This window comes from Oryzias latipes, chromosome 22, assembly GCF_053564925.1.
Source record: "Oryzias latipes strain Hd-rR chromosome 22, Olatipes_Hd-rR_3.1".
NCBI lineage: Eukaryota > Metazoa > Chordata > Actinopteri > Beloniformes > Adrianichthyidae > Oryzias > Oryzias latipes.
Genome location: NC_136258.1, coordinates 17,745,222 through 17,762,480, shown reverse-complemented (window position 1 = coordinate 17,762,480; position 17,259 = coordinate 17,745,222). Strand labels below are relative to the sequence as shown.

Genomic DNA, 17,259 nt, shown 5'->3' with positions numbered 1-17,259 from the left:
CTAATAAGACAGGCAACAACTACATGGAGTGAGTGTGGTTAAAGAGATGCTTTAGTAAGCACTCCATAGCCAGATTTCTTATACTGGGTCACAACCCGATTATGGGCTGTAATCCTCTCTGTTCAAGACAACGTTTATGGAAAAAAGGGGGATAGAAACAGATATGTCATCCTCTCACCTTTCCATTTATATTTACAGAGCAGTTGACCTTAATCGGTGCATTTGGTGATTGAATCTGTGAGTCTGCAAAGTCTCTTCAAGGATCACCAGCTGCAGTTCCTGCCTTACATACACACTGTGCACACTTTGGCAGCTTCCGAAATGATTCCTCAATGTTCAATGGATTATTCACATAGATCCATATTTACTGGAAAGTTTTTGTGTATCTTTTAGTATTGCTATGGGTAATTTTTCACTAAAGTACAAATTCAACTTAATAACTGTAGCTCTTTCCAACACATCACTTCTTTTTTACAAACTTTTTAGTTTTATTGCTTGAAATAACCTTCAGTTATAATTCGTTCAGGTCTTTTATTGGCAAATTAATCAAATGAATTTGAAGTTTCAGCATCGTCTTCAGTCTTTTCCAGCTCTTTTCATGCTTTCTTATTTAAAATTTTTGCTGAAGGAAATTACAGACCTCCAGCTATTTAGCAGATAGCTTCAGCATTTTATCGAAATATCTTCAAGAACTTATAAAACATTTTTGCCCAATCTTTAGAATATTTTTGTGCGTAAAATTAATTGGAAAATGAAAAGAATTCTATCAATGTTCATGGTCAAAAAACATTTTACTTCTTAAAAAAACCCCAAGTCCTGGCTGGGAGACCTGAAACTGAATCCCCTGTGTGGAGTTTGCATGTACTCCCCGTGTGTGCATGGGTTTTCTCCAGGGACTCCATCTCCCACTGTCCAAAAACATGCTTCATAGGGTTAATTGGTTCTCCCTAGATGTAAATGCGAGTGTGTATGGGAATGTGATTGTGGCCCTGCGACGGACTGGTGACCTGTCCAGGGTGTACCCGGCCTTCACCCACTAGTGGCCGGGATAGGCTGCGACAGCCCCGTGGCCCAGAAAGGGAGAAAACAGGTTTAGAAGATGAATGAATAAATAGTAATGGCTTCTGCGAAATTACTGATGATGTCACAGATAACTCATTTCCAGAGGTAGGTCATCATCACAGCAACAAATGTTGTGATGTCATCAAAACTATCACTTTTCTGTGGAAGCTTCTTCACTCTTCTCCACTCAATTGTGTTACCTATGGCTTCTTTCTTCCACAGTTTAACAGTCATTTATCTACAATGATAATCTGTCAATCTGTAAATCTTAGTTTGTATCGGATTAGATAATGCTTTGGTTGATAGCAAACTAGTACTTAGGCAGTCATAAGTCCGGCAAATGAAGGCTTGTAGCATATCTGAGCATTGAAGTGCAGTAATTAATGATAAACCAAAATAAGCATTTTGTTCTGCTCATAGGAACTCTCAAGTTTCCTTTTTTACAAATCCAAACAGTAAGAGGATAAAATTCCATTGAGCAAATTCCTTTTCTTATTCTACTGTCACGCTTTAAATCACACCAAAAAAAAAATGATTGGAAAAGAGGCTCTGCTTCTAATGACAAAGATAATAGCCTCCATTTGCATGACACCTTTCACGGAGGGGCACTAAAGAGGTTGAGATAGCTCCTCTTGCACACCCGAGACATGATTATATTATCCTTTCAGCGGGAAGCAGCTCAGGGAAACTCCATACTTTTAACTTTAATTTCTGCTAATGCACCGATCATAGAATCTCGGTGCAGATCTCCGATCTATTATTCAGTTAAACATGCAACACTAAATGTGAGCAGTCAGTCAGAGATAAAAAGAGTCTTCTGTTATTCGTGTACAAAAAAGCTGCACAAAATTTTGCATTTTTTCAAACATTTATGGCAAATCACAATGAAAGAGACACTTCTATGCTGACTGACATGAATGGAGGACTTCTAATCTCCACATGTACTTATTTTTCCATTTATGGGGGGGTCTGTCAAAAGGGGACAGCATTGTTTCCCTTCTCCCCCCAGGGCTTGGCTCACATGGACCCCGGGTGAGCACATAGGCTTGAGTCAGCACTTCAGCTCTTTTGTTAGACTCCACACACACAGCTCATTCCCAACCCCTGCAGGCTTTCTGAGTGGGTCAGACAGTCTTCCTGAGTCAGGGTTTTATTTAAGAGGGAAGCAGGGGAAAAGGTATCAGGTTATCCCTCCCAAAGGCGACAATCCCTCTGCCTTTCTACCTCTTCCTATCTCTGCAGCTGTTTACCATTGACAATGTCAGGCACAAGTGATTCTGGGCTGCCCATCACAACAGAGCACATCATTCTACTGCTGCAGGGAGAAAAACATCATCACACCGTGTTATCATATTCCACAAGGCACAGGCGCAGAAAGCATACTGTTTCATTTTAGAGGGGAAATTTGCTAAAGATAGATTGAGTTGTTCTTAATTGCTTTACTGATTGCAGTGTAAAATGACAAATTTAATTACTTTAACTCATAGAAATGAAGACATTTGTCAAACTGAAATAAATTTTCAAAATTTGAAACCTGTTTTTTAGGGCCACATATATTTGATAATGGCTATTAAGGATTATTTTTTACATGGCATTTTCCATCATTATGACTTTGGTGCACCTTCATCCTCTAACAACAATCTATACATGTAAATGCAATTATTTACTTGAGAACTTTGCCTCTAAACAGCAACTAGACACTGTTGTGCAGCGAAAGATAATAACATGCAATTTAAGCTTAGTCTATAAACCACTGGTAAAACTTTGCTCAGTTATTTAACCCTTGTGCTATCCTATTCCCCACCCTTACATTGACGTGTTCTCCCCACCATGACAAAGGTGGATAAAGGTGAAGAGGGTTTCATGTAATCCATGGACACCAGTGAAGATCACAAATCATTGAAGAAAAAAGCTTCATCGCACTGTCTAGTGGGTCTAGATGACCCAACTCCCAATGTTAAAGGGCCTAGGATAGCACAAGGGTTGACATGTTAAAATCTACACATAAAAATAAAAATAACTTTACAACTAACTAAATCTAACTATCCATTAGTTGTCCAAATTGTTAACATTTTTCTTTGAAGTTAAAGAACCACTATGGAGGGATAAAAGAGCCACAGGTTGCAGCCCCCTTATCTAAACCATTTAGAAATGTCATGCTGAACATTTGACACCAACTGCGTTCTAGGTTTTAGAACTTCGGGTGGAGCTGACCTATCAAGCTGCATACAAAACAAACAATTACTTGAAATCAAACTGATCTTTATTTAAAAATGCAATGTATGGGTTGAATATATGTGTTTAGTGTAGTTTTTCGTATTTCTCCAGGCCAGTTTTTGAGCCAGTCTAAAAACCACCTTTTACTTTTTCAGTATGATGAGTGGAGTGGGAAAATATGCAAGGTCAATACCTTAGCTTGTACCTGAAAATAGATTCACCCCTGGATTTTTCCCAAAAGTTTGAGATTCTCAGTTTCGGCCTGTGTCAAAACTGTGAGCCTCTGCAGAGAGGCAACCATTAGTCCCGTCAGCCTGATTATGGCAGTAAAATACCAGCTGGTCTATTATCCACAAGCAAACAAAGACAAATACCACAGAGCAGCTCAAGCATCCCAGCTACCACCCACTCAATACCTCTGATGAGCCATTTGCTGCCCTGGGCATGTGTTGCTCTGATTCAACAGATTGATATGAATCAATTCTCATTTGTCAGTCTCTAGAGGTAGAGGCAGCATTAACATTCACCCCCTTAGTGGCTGGTTACTAAAAATGAAGTTGGGATTTCCGCAGTATGTAATACATGTTGTTCAGTCTGCTCACACTCCAGCTTGCTGGAGGAATCCATCTCGCTGCAGTTTGACAACAAAACCATTAGCCTCTCACCTCGAGGGAGCAGACAGTCCAACTCCGAGTACACAAAAGTGCACATTCCACAGAGCGAAAAAGAGGGAATGACACACAAAGAAAGATAAATCGTGAGAGAAGGGAAAGGGGGGAAAAAAACAGCTCATGGAGCAAAGTCAGACACACACATAAGAGGAGCTGATCTCTGTCACATAACTTACTTGAGTCCCATGGTAGTGAATCCAATATTCTTCTCCACAGGCACACACCTTCCACTACCAATGATCTCAGAGAGGAGCATTACTCTAAGCTGGACTTCCGAACAAAATTTATAAACATGTTGATGCCAGGCAGCTACTGTCCTGCTCTGTATCTTTATCCCCCTGCTGTGTGGGCCAGATCGGCTGCAGCTCTGCAAACCCCTCCGCTCCCCGTAATCTGTCCAGCCTGTTTGTTACTGACTGAAATCCTTGCTGCCAATCACAGTGCAGCCAGCCAAGCACACGACTGCCCTGTTTTGTTTTCGGATCATCCCCTGTTGTTTGAGGACAGACCAACTGTACTTCATCAGACTGCACAAGCAGGCATACGGGCATGAACTTTTATCCTGCAGTGCCTCCACTCCAAAACACGGCTCTTTATTGAAGAGATGCTTGTCTCTCTCCTGACTAAATTATAGTCCAGCTGAGTGGAAAGGGTTATTCCAGCTTCCTGGAATAACCCTTTTTAATCTCTACTTTTAGGATAAAAATCTGTCACATTTCACTTCGACAAGCTAATGACTTGTTTCTATGGTTACTCAGGAAAAGCCTGAGGGATGAAGGGCAGTGGTGACACAAAGGCAGGGTCTTGTGTCAGCAGAGGGGAGCCGAGGCTAAATGGTCCTGCTTCAACAATTACAGAAGGATTCCTGCAAAATCACTGTCATTACTGCACAAACACTCACCTGGGCAGCAGCTGCGAGGCAGTGATTGGCAACCGTAAAAAGACTTCCTCCCGACACACCTCCAGGGTCGAATTCCAGCAAACAGCTGTCCGCCCTGCCTCTTCAACACCTAACTGTGCCACTTTTGTCTCTGAGCTCCTATGATCTCTTCAATTCATTACCTGTGTATTCCTCTGAGTGCGTAAATCATTCATCTCCAGGGTATGATCAGTGTCAGGAAGCAAAGTGACAAATAGATTTCCCCCCTCTCTAAACACACGTAAATAAGAAGTCAACAATAAACAATGAGAACTGTCTCCAGCTGCAGGACTGAGCCACGAGAGAGGAAGGGCTGCAAAGTGAGCCGCAGCTCATCCCAGGCATGGAAGAAGTCCGGCATGAAATCAGTGGCTCGCCACAATCAGCAGGTGTTAACGGAACAGGAAGAAGGATCTACAGAGCAAACATATCACCATGCTCCCGCTGTGAGCCCTGCCCGCTTTCATTACAGAAGTCCATGTGAATACACTAATCATATGCACTGTCACAAGGCAATCAGTGCTTAACGTGCAAGTGAGCTGAACGCATGGCTCTAAATTCATTATCCCCCATCCTCAGTAACACAGCGATACATCCCTTCATACATAATGATATGCAGGCGCACACTTTATTCAGTCAGAGCTTGACCCCTGACCCCTCCCATCTCGCCATGACTGTAGAGTTAGCCTAATTACCAACTGGTCGCCACTGACTCTGAGGTCATCCTGGTTTAAGGCTATATTTCCTACAATTAATAAGAACAGGAAACAAGATAAAGATGCTATTCAAGAGCATGATTGAGTATTTATTCTACAATTAAATACATTTTATATTTACAGCAAAAAGAATACCTACAAAACCATCTTTTTCTTTACTTTGACAAGTAAAATGATAAAACTTTAGCATAAGCTAATAATATTTATTAATACATTACCTAGTGTATTTCCAAAGATCTTGCTCTGCAAACTAACCAACCACATTATTGTTTTTCATAAAATCTGACCCTTAAAAGAATTGAGTCACTTAAAGGCAAAAAAAAAAAAAGTTATTTTAATTCATTTTTGCAAAACTGTGGCAGTGTTTTTGCCAGGCTGACCTTTCCAGCAAAACGACTTTTCAACACAGCAGACATCTTTTAAAGAAATAAATGAAATTCATTCTTACAAAGCTGCATGCTTGACTTCCTTTTAAAATGGAAACCTAAATGCTGACTCTCTTTTGTTCATCAGCATTCCTTTCTTACCCCCTCTCTCTGCTGCAGACCAGCGAAAGCACAGGCGCTAGCTAATTGAGTTCTAATTAAAATTACATTTCTGAGTAGAACGGTGTTAGTGAATGTCAGACAAGTGTCTAAGGAGGCTGCTTCACTCTGGTGGGTAAAAAAAGCGTGTTTGGTTGTTCTGCTTCCACATGCAGAGCTATAAGGATTTGCAGAGCTAATTAAATAAGAATACAAAACAGAATACTAATCAGATTTTAGTTTTCAATCAAGTCCAAAAATGTGGCAAACATTCATTTAATTTTATTTCGTTTTTCCAAATTAACCACAAGAAAATGAAAAAGGTATTGATTGATTCAGCTAATTTTGGGTTTATCAGCAATTGCATGAATATTCATGTTGCTTTATCGTTGTCTTGATTCTGCTAAAAGCCATCCTTTCATCATTGCAAATATGTTGGGAAAATTAAAGCATTTTTTTCTTATACAAATCAAAGATGAAAACGTATTTCTTTCTTTATTAATTCTCTCTGCTCCAATGGGAGCAAATTAGACCAACCTCTGTTTTCTTTTCTGCACTTTTCTGAGATGGATGACTAGGTTGACACTGTAGTTTAGGATTTTTTTATTTTTAAATCTTATATACTGTGAGAAATTAGGCCCGCTTAGCAAAGATCTGGAACTAATTGCTGCCCAGGGCTGCCTCTCTTGTGACAGGAAGCAAAAAGAAGGCTGTACACATTTAGAGAAAGATCAAGATCATTCCTTTAGTCATAGGAGAGGCTTGGATGTTCCTCCGACATATACTGTGACTCTGAAAATTGGCAAGACCAACTTGATTCAAGCTGCATGGTGAAAAGCTCATCTGCACACTGATCCCCCCATGGTTTTTCTGTCAAACTCCTGTGGAGCAGAGCCAGTCCTGTGCCTTGCTTTTAGCAAGCTTGTAACATTCATTACACCGTACAGCCATCTTTGGAGGACAGAAGCGGGGAATATGTGCACTCACCTGCATGCCAGGGAATATGTCCGTGAAAGGACAGCACATTTCTCCAGCCTGGAGCAGGTGAAGTTTTCTCCAGAGGAACAAGAGCCACCATTGGCTGCGCATTGAGGCAAGTTTTTCTTATTACCCGATGACTTAGCCATTATTAACTAAAGAAAAGCCATTTAACTTTAAAAACTGAAAAAAATCATTGGTTCTAGAAATACTTTACAACAATACTCAACTTGTACAAAGTCACTCCCATGAAACTTTCCTTTTTTATATCAAATTGTCCTTTTTTGGTATCCATTCAGAGGCATTGGTGCCTGTAACTAATAGATGATTTAGTTCCATGTGTATTCCAAGACATGCTGTAATTCAGGCATGACAAGAACAACATCTCCTCTGAATAGGCGCCTCACATGGGAGTTAGCATTATGAACCATAACCTTTGGAGGCATTCGAGGGCAAGTCTGAGCATATCTGTGCCTCAGCTCTCTGCACACCGCCCAATACACACTAACTGTGAGTAGGTGTGTGTGGGCAAACACATTTCATACCAAAACAGCCACATCTAATCTCCTGTGTTCTGACAGACTCTGCAATGATTGTACAGAGGTAGTGCTTACCTGACAAAGAAGGAAGCTGCTGCAGATGGGGATGTAGAGGTGGATGAGGTCGCTACAGGTACGGGGAGACCTGTTTGACTGGAGCCTCTCAGTCGGCAGTGCGTCACGGTGTTGCTGCTGCTGCTGTTGGTCATGGTGGTGACTGGCGACTCCGAGGCGTCCCCGTCTGCAACCCCCATCAAACCATGAGCCTGTTGACACATGGATGCAGAGAACCACAGTTTATACCTTTCACCTGCATCTACTTTACGCTACCTTTGCTGACCCCTCCCTATGCACCTCTCTGCCACAGATGGATGGGCAGCTGCTGCAGCCAGAATCAGTTAGTGGCAGTCAGCAGAAAGCTCCCGACAGAACAGCATGACTGCTGCACCAGTCATGGATAATGGCAACACTGACTTGCTTTCTATGGTTGCAGGATACTCTAATTAAGTGATAACCTAGATATAATTAGTAATTTAATCACAGGTGATTTAACTCACTCTGTGCCCTCTTCTACCTACGCTTTTACATCTAATTTGGCAGGTTGAGTCAAACTATGTGAAGGTGAGTTTCTAAGGACTTAAGAGTCTGTTCCCTTAAGGTGTGCAAACACACAACCTAATTAAATGTTAAGGAGCTTTGGTGCACAGACTTTCTACACCAAATGATCATTTTTTCAAAAAGGTCTTTCTTGGTGTAGCTGTATTGCATATATGTATTTCATTTGTTTAGCAAAGAAGTAGTACTTCAACTTTAATCTCTGAAACGTAAGATTTAGACTACCAGTTTTACCCTCATTCTAACAAAGTCACACAATAAAGTGACTGTTGTAATATACAGTATTTGTACTGTAAATCAAAACTAGTTCCTTTATGTTTTTGCCAAGTAAATAATTTTATGTAAATACTCACGCGAAATTTCTTTACAGTAATTACAATGAGGCAATGGCATATTTTTATGGCATATGTATCATGAAAACAGCTACAAGAATACTGACAGAGAACAAAAAATAAATATTTTTGAATGCATGCAAGTTTTCTGTTCAAATTAAAAGCAAGACTTTTTGACAATCCACAACGAGTTGGGCTGAAAGTCAGAAACTAAAACTAAAGTTAAAGCTTCAACAGTAACGAATTTGCAGAGGATGCAGGAGGGATAATGTGCCATACACATTTTATTTGTTTTTTAAGACAATAATTTTAATTTTGAAATGTCCCAAAGTGACAAACTGCATGGCTGTATTACAATCATGATATTATTTATGCTTTGATTTTCCTTTTGATAATGAAGAATGGCATCAGAAAACCTTTATTTTACTGTAAAATTCTTTCCATTGTTAATTTGGCATGTTTGTAATTTTGTTTATTTTGTTCCAAATTTTATGAACTTCAATAGACAGTGATCCAGTTTTGCTTCATACTGCTTTCTCTTAATTACAGCCACATTGGAGTTTTTTTCTCACTCGAACTAACATCCCTATGCCCGGTGTAAGATACTGTGAACAGCAGTGACAAACTGTAAAAATATGCCACTTTTTCCACAACCAAGTATCAGTTGTCTTCTAGTGGGTTTTATTATCTGAATACCTTAAACTAGAAAAGGTGTTTTATTACTCATCTAATGCTTCACACAAGTTTCATTTTTATAAAGTTGTAAATTAATTCAGCCAGAACGCATTTAAAAGTTTCTTTCTTTTCAATTAGGTAACTAACAGATGCCGTTTAATTGCAGAGTTCAAAAGACACAAAAAACGTTATCTCTCTTATTTTAATGTCCGTCACTGGACATATTTTTTATACAGGAATAAGAGTAGCCAGTCCAAACTCATGTGTTGTCGTTATTTTGGCTGAAGAACAAAATTGATTCAAATGCGTACTTCTACTTTCGTTAAACCTTTAAATATATGCTTATACTATGGCTTTTTACTTGGCACAAACGTAAAGTAAGCACCTTAGCAAGTTCCTAACTTATTTTTCACGTTTGGTTTTTCATAAGGTATTACATCTCTAAAAATTATTTTAAACTACCCTTGTGTATGAAAGGTGCAACACAAATAAAAATGATCTCATTTGCCTCCACTGAGCACAAAAACATGTATCTACTGCACTAAAGTCTTTTGTTGGTTGACTAGTTCCAACATTGTCAAAGCACTAATTAATTTTAATAAACATGTGTTGTTGGCCTGCACCTAAAAAGTTATTCCAATTAGGAGACTCTGGAGTTCTAACACTGTAATAGCAACTGACAAGAAACTGCTCTGCAAATAATGGTTTATGCACATTTCTTTAATGGTGTGTTTTCCCATCTCGAAATAAACATTAGATTAATATTTAACAACTAAAATAAAAACATAGACAACTTTTTTCCCCTCTTTTTTATTACAAAATGCATGGCCTTCTACTACCTGGCATTTGTCAGCTCTGCTTGACAGCTGTGCTCTTTATATGCCAAGCCTGACAGGTGAAAACTATACATCAGATTGTGAGGATATACTTAGATTCTAGCTTTCACATGAAGGGCTTTACTCTTGCTACTGTTAGCCTTGCATGAGGTGCAATGTGTTACTTTATGTGTTGCTATATTAAACCATGGCTCCATGTTTTCCCAAAAGGACTTTACTTAGCAGTTGTCAAATTTCACCCTGGCAGTTCTTGGTCCTTATGTGTCCCCCCACCAATAATGTTTTCTACATTTGATCTTGTTACGGTTAGGAATCAGCTTTCTCTAAAAGGTCTGCTTGCTATCTCCAGAGACTTTATCATGGAAACTAATCGAACATAAAACAGGAATGGAAAACTAGCTGCAAACAGAAAGCAGTTCCTCACGCAGCTGCCAGAGCAGAAAGTTTCACACTATGCAACCATTGGTGACAGGTTAGGAAATCACCGCATACCAGAACTGTGGACCCATTACATATTGGCACAAAGACTACACCACTTCACACGGAGCCATACAGAAATCTGGTGTTTATAGCTCATCACATCTGCTGCTGGTTACTTCGGTGGAGTGGTTCTTTTAAAATCAAGTGGCAATGAGTTTAAGGGACAGCTGGGCACAGGTGGAGCTGGGGTGTGGGCTATAAACGGATAAGACTCTCCACACATAAAGGTGCACACACTCATCAGGGCTCATTGTGCTGCCAGCCAAAGAGGAACCAGGACAAAAATCCCAGCCAAGCTTCTTTCTATTGCCTTGGACCCAGGGTGTCCCTGACTCTGACCGGGTAATGAGGCTGAGTCAGTAAAGAGACGAGGGCTCTGCCGTTTTCTCCCAAAATCAGTAATGAGCCCATCGTTCCCCCTTCTAACCCCCGGCTTACCCTGATCCCTTTACCTTGTAATATCCACTGGAAACCGAGGGCAGTGAAGGATGAAGGAAAATCTATAGAGTGGGGCAGATTAAAACCCAATAAACACAAGACATTTCTAACTCATGGTGGAGAAACTTCATTCTTTTGATGGTTGAAGTGAGCAGGGCACGTCACCTTTTTAAAACCAGAGTATTGCCCCTCCAGACTACTCAGATTCCCCTCTGACCTTTTTGAGTCACCAGACGATTACTGCTGAGGGGAAACAGGTCTTGCGCTAATCTAGCTGTCTCCGTTGGTTGATCTCTGCAACCCACAAAAGGCAGCTGAGGTGAGGACTGACCGCTAATGATGCTCGACCGTCCTGAGCAGTCCAAACATAAAACTATTTCTAGTGCCTAATTATAAAATGCTTTACTTTTGTTTTTTGTTTGACACGTGAGAATTTTCTTACTGTCTTGTCTTGCCTCCATGGCTGTCTGTGGCTCGCTGCCAGTGGAGTCCAGCTGCACCAAAGCAGAAGCCAACATCCTCTGAGAGCTTCAAATCGGTGGCGGTGATGCAGCGAAGGCAGAGGACCACAATCAAGCCAATAACGGAAACCATCAACTCAAGTATTTGAGGCTTTTTGTTACGAGCTTAGTTTTTCACAGTGAAGTGAGCATGCGGTGATTGGTTTAATGGAGCGGAAGAAACATGTAAGTCACTACAAAGTTAAAAAAGAAAAACCTTTATGACAAAAAATAGGGTTTCTTCCAATCACGTCATTTGGCATAATGGCTTTCCCCTTTAAACCTCTTTTGTTGTTTCAGTTTTGTGTCAATTTGGCAAATATTGTTTGAATTGTTTAAGGCAGAAACATGGACATTTCTGGCAGCCAAGAACATGATACAACTTTACAGTCTTCCTTCATTTATATAGTATAACCACAACATTTTTATGTTGTGAACCAGCAAACCACATTTTAGATTGGGCCTACAGCAGAATACGAGAGAACGTGCACACAAAGGCATCAGCAGAGACTCAAAGGGAATTTTTTGGTCTGAGGTCACAGCTCAGGCCTATAAAGCCCAGTGCTCCCACCAACATGAAACACCGTCAGCCCAATAGAATAATGGTTGGAACAAGTTACTTCAGACATAACAAGCTTGTTGTATGGGCTATACAAGCTTTCTCCCATATGGGGGAATCAAAGAGCCCCATAATGGGCTTTGGTTACTCAAGCACCTCTGGTTGACAGCTCAATGTATTTCATTCCAAAAGAGTCTGTCTTTAAAAATTTATTTGAACAACACTGCACAGTCTCCCCACACAGAATCGAAGAGGGATTTTCCAATTAAAGTTTGTGCCTTTTGGCGCAGTCTAGTTCCAGTCCTCATGTGGCTTTTTGTCATTTTGAAGGATCTGGTTTTAATAAAAACAAATTCACTTGAGAAGATAGAATGCTTTCTGTTATGTTTCTGATGTCCTGATGGGACATTTCTTTGGGTCCAAAAAAGCCCCCAGTCTTAGCAACAAGCTTTGAACTAGCAGTTCCAAACCCGGGAGCCACTAATAAGTTTTTAGACAAAGATGTAGAAAACAAGCCACCCTCTCTACTATGCGTGATGCAACATTTAAGCCAGTCTCGGAAGCGAACACTTCCAATAAAAAGTCGACGTCAGTGCGCATATGAGCACGTCTCAGGCTTCTCCAATATTTCGCGCTCGTGCATCGCTACTCAGATTTTTAAATGCCATTTTTGGGTTCTATGTCAGGGTTTTGGATATGGACCCCAAGAAAATGAAAAGGCTAAAGCACAAAAAGGTTTATTTTTGGAACTCAGGTAGGACAGGAAAAAGGAGTCTAATGCACAGTGCCTGCACAAAAGGAGCAATGGGAGCAGCAGTCTTTGCAAAGGAGAAGAAAGTTATAATGTGTCCAACACAAGCCTGGTGTGTACGTACATCAGGTTGTTCAGGTTAAAAGATCATGCATCCAGGTAAAGGCGCTGGCATCCTATAAACCATTGTGATTGGCACTTTAAGAGAAAAGTTAAAAATCTGTCTTTGGACAGTTTGTGAGCAGAAAGGCAGAATAACATTGAAAAGAACTTTGAACACAGCAAATTTCAGCGGGGCTGAACAGGGGAATTAACAATTGTTAGGCTGACAGAAAAAGTTAAAAGTAAAAACAATAGATGTCTTCAACACAAGTTTGCTCTTAACCTTGTGTTGCAGCTGCCAAATGTCACTGAGATTTGTCAGCTGAGTCTGAGCCCCATTTCTACAGGAAGCTGCCCATCTACGAAACCAGATGGAAACTTGACAGTCTAAAAACATCTCCAAGCACGTTCTGCTTGTTTGGTAAAACTCTTGACTGTGAAAATAAATCACCGGGAGCAACAGCTACGGAACACCAAGGACAAAGCCTTCTCCAACATCAAACAAAGAACAGATTGTCGGCTGAACCTGCATTAAGGAAGAGTTCAGGTGGTCATTCCAAATGACCTTGTGTAGGAGGTCACCAGATTTGGGTTATGATAATTATTTACCTTTAAACATTCAGGATCCTTGATAAGGTTTTTTCTTTTAAGAATTTTTTGTTTTTTATATTTAATGTTCCACATGTTGTGAAAGTTTTAATTCAGAACATTTACATATTATTTAGCCTCTATATGGATTAATAATATACTTCTATCTGACAGAAAAACTAAATTTCTTATGTTTATAGGCAACATAGAACACAAAGTTTTAGCTTGCTTCATTATTAAACCTTTTTCATGTAAATTGTATGAATATGTAGATGGCTGAATGTCTTTAATGTAAAACACAGGACTTTAAGTGCACTGGGTGTAAAATAAAAAAAATAAAATTCTTAAAATAAAGCATTTTAGGTCATGTAGCCAAAGCCATTTTACACACTGTGATTTTGTAGTTTAAAAGATAAAGTTAAAAATGAGGACATACAGCTTTGGGAGGAGGAAGAAAGTTGTTGACTCTGGAGATGCTCCACATCCCCTCGAGGTACTGCTGTGCCTGGATGGTGACGGTGCTCAGCGATCCAGTAAACTGCCCTCCAGCCACTGTCACTTGGACGCTGGTTTTGGGCTCTGAAGGTGCAGGGGTGCTTTGGGACCATCCTGGAACCTTGTGCCGCTGCCCTAAAGGCAGGACAGAGCAGGCGTCGGGCTGACTCCTCAATAACTGTTTTGTGTGTGCAGTGGAGGATGACAAGGTGAATCCCAAGGGCTGTGGTATAAAAGATGGAGTGAGCAAGGCCGCTGAGTTTCCCCCGAAGGTGACAGTGGGAGCTCTGAGCGTCTGCAAAGCCTCCTGTTTCAGCTGGCAGAGAGGCGTGGAGCACACCTGGCAACAGCCTGGGTCATGATTTCCAGGTGTTTGGAGCTGCTTGAACAGGAAGTCTGCATACCCAGGGTCCTGCAGGGACACAAAAAAAGTTATTTTTTCACATAAAACCAATTTATATATAAAAATATACTTTAAATCTGCCATTTTAGAATTGTTTATATCTACAGTATATCTATACACTTAAGCCAACCCAATAGAAGCCACAAAGTCTTACTTCACTCTTTAAAAAAATAAAACATTGATGTTAATGTATGCAATTGTTACAATTAACATGAATGAACTGTATTGCTTTTACAAAATTTAAAAGAGTTTATATAACTTTTGACAGTGGCTTCCTATCAAAGTAAAATACACCCTCTACCATATCGGATCATCTGAATGCAGTAGTTTGATTTATTGTTGTTAGTGCATCTCAGCAAGAAATTCTTAAATCAGACCCTTGTCATATTTTTCAGATCTAGAGGCACACTAAAAGTCCTTTATATTTATCAACTGCCTTATAATCCGGTGCACCTAATGTATGAACTATGGCTGTGTTTGCTGATTTCCAATTGATTTTTTGTGATACAAAGTTCCCCAAAATTTGGTTAAGTACAAAGCTACACAGCTTGATGGATGTTGGCGCATTTAGCCTGCCGTAGTCAGGAGCTTCACAAAGTGAGTGGTACTGTGCTTTATTTTGAGTGATGCGTCTTGTAGTCAAATATGTGTTACTTTAAAATATTTTTAGTTTTATTTCACCAGATGCCACAATGTGTGTCTGGAGCCTAAGGCTTCAGACCCCTGATTTTGATGCATTCATCTTAAAATCTTGTTTGATCCCCTTTTATTCACCACACACAAAAAAGAAAAAGAAGAAAAAATGTTTGTTTGGAAAAGTTTAGAAAAGAGGCGGTAAAGGTTTTTTGTGTTGATTACTGATTATAAGGGTGGTTTCCAGTGGAGCTTTGTTTCTATTTTTATTTCTCTCCAGGGTGTCTGTCTTTGCTTGGAAAAAGTGACAAATTGATTACTGAGGGGAGTCCAGTGCCCAGAGTCATATAATCTGCATATGATAAGTGTCTCACTATGAAAACAAATGAAAAGCCGCCCATGTACAAAAATAACTCTCTTTCAGGAAGATGGAGACACACTGAGCAAACATTTAACCATTCATTTCATAAGCAAAGAACCAGCATAACTTGATAAGCAAACACACCCTCACACAACAGTCTCTTAAGAGGCATAAAGGGGCAAAAGAAGCTTCTACCCAATGGAGTCATGCCCTAAAACAGGAGCTCACAGTCCACACATAAATGTTTACGAGACCTTTGCTCCGCAGAACCACGGAGGTGATGAGGAGAAGCAAATCATTGGGAAAAACAACAATGCGCCTCTCTAATGCAGTGCTACTTAATGCAACTGACCCATCGGCATAGAGACCAAAGAGGAAGACTGAGGGACTCTAAATCCACTTCACAATAAAAGCAGCTCAATACTTTTAAATTACCTTTCTCTGTAAACACCTTCAGCTTTAACCAGACAATATTCATGCATCCCTGAAATAAATAATGTACACACATTTTAGCCAGACATGTGTTATTTTTTGACCACCACTGAAAGAAAACAATCCCACGTGAGGGGATCTGACCTGTCAGGGCTAACAGTAACTGAATACTCCAAGGTATTTAGTTACTATGGCTGGATTATAGCGAAATACACTCAACTAAACATTGCACAGAATGGGAATCATGAGTTTAAAACTGTCTAATGAATGACCAACAGAATAAAGTGAATGATAATACCATGAGGGATTTATGTCTAAATGTGGGATTTAAATAAAAGAGGCTTATAGAATTAACGCAAAACAATACTCGCAGAGCTTTCTAAAACAATCCCAGATCTGTAAATAATCTCTACTGTTACGCTCGGGCAGAATATATGTTCGCAAAACCGGACAGTTCCGCTGAAAGAAAATGAAAACAGTCCGTGACAGATTGGGGTGAAATATGAGGCAGAGCTTGGAGAAAATGCTTTTTTTTTTTAAATCTGGCCTTGCTTCATTTACAAGTTTCCTGTGCAGGAAATTGAGGAAAAGTCAGAATCCAGACAACTCCACCCTTTCACCCTTTACCCTCCAACCACTCCTTGCCCACTGGGCGCACTGGTAGATTGAAGAAATCAATGCCCCTTCCCTTCTCCATGCATTGTTAGATGTTGATTTAGGGGAGCTAATAAAATGACACACAAAGCCGAGCCCATCTGCTTTTCAGTTTAGCTTCTGGAGGTTAGAGAGAGGGCTTCTCCTGTAAAGCTGTCTGTAAGCTTTATGCCCAGTGGAGTGAATGAAGGGTCAGGGCCAGGAGGCATAGGAGGATGATGGCACTGATGATGAGGATGATGATGTTCAAGAGAATGATGTGATCGAGCTGAAGGCCATGGATGAGAGGAAGAGGGAGGGAGAATGAAAGGACATCAAGAGTTTTTTTTTACTCTGCAGCAAATGCAAGTATGGGACTAAAAATATCTCTAAAAAAGTCTTTACAGTGCTATCACATTTAACCTGACTGCTGAAGAGCATATATATGCATAAGGAGAACATGGAAAACATGAAAAGTATGATGCCTGAGTGCACCCAACCCTGAAGCCATATTGTTTCTTTTATTATCCATTTGATCTATTACTGACAGGTGCAAGTGGGTGTGAAGAGTAGCGCTGCTGCAGAGAAGTATGCAATGCACGGCATCGACGCAGTCCAAATGTTCAAAGCATTCCCGCTAAGAGGCGTGGAGCTACTGCCGGCCATTGTTCAAGCACAAGCCGGTTTGGGTTTTCCACCTCAAGCTCCATCTGCAGAGATTGTTAAAGTGCAGAACAAGAGGACAGAAGTGGGAGGAGGTGTAGGCTGGGGTTGTGTCCCCTGCCTGGAGGCACATGGGT

The 17,259-nt window shown here is 40.3% G+C and overlaps 1 protein-coding gene across 5 annotated transcripts in view; it reads right to left on the bottom strand.

The window, feature by feature from the left end:
• The window catches only part of kif26ab (kinesin family member 26Ab), a 72,937-nt gene that overhangs the window by 32,235 nt on the left and 23,443 nt on the right, over nucleotides 1–17,259 (bottom strand). For 3 of the 5 annotated variants that reach the window (XM_011490381.4, XM_078941346.1, XM_011490382.4), the window contains exons 3-4: nucleotides 13,939–14,409; nucleotides 7,702–7,892 (exon numbers count right to left, since the gene is read on the bottom strand). In XM_011490381.4, the coding sequence (XP_011488683.1) occupies nucleotides 7,702–7,892; nucleotides 13,939–14,409 (662 nt within the window). Of the gene's footprint in view, nucleotides 1–3,944; nucleotides 4,088–4,126; nucleotides 4,327–7,701; nucleotides 7,893–13,938; nucleotides 14,410–17,259 lie in introns of those variants that run through there. The other 2 variants (XM_011490383.4, XM_078941347.1) reach the window with 2 other exon arrangements.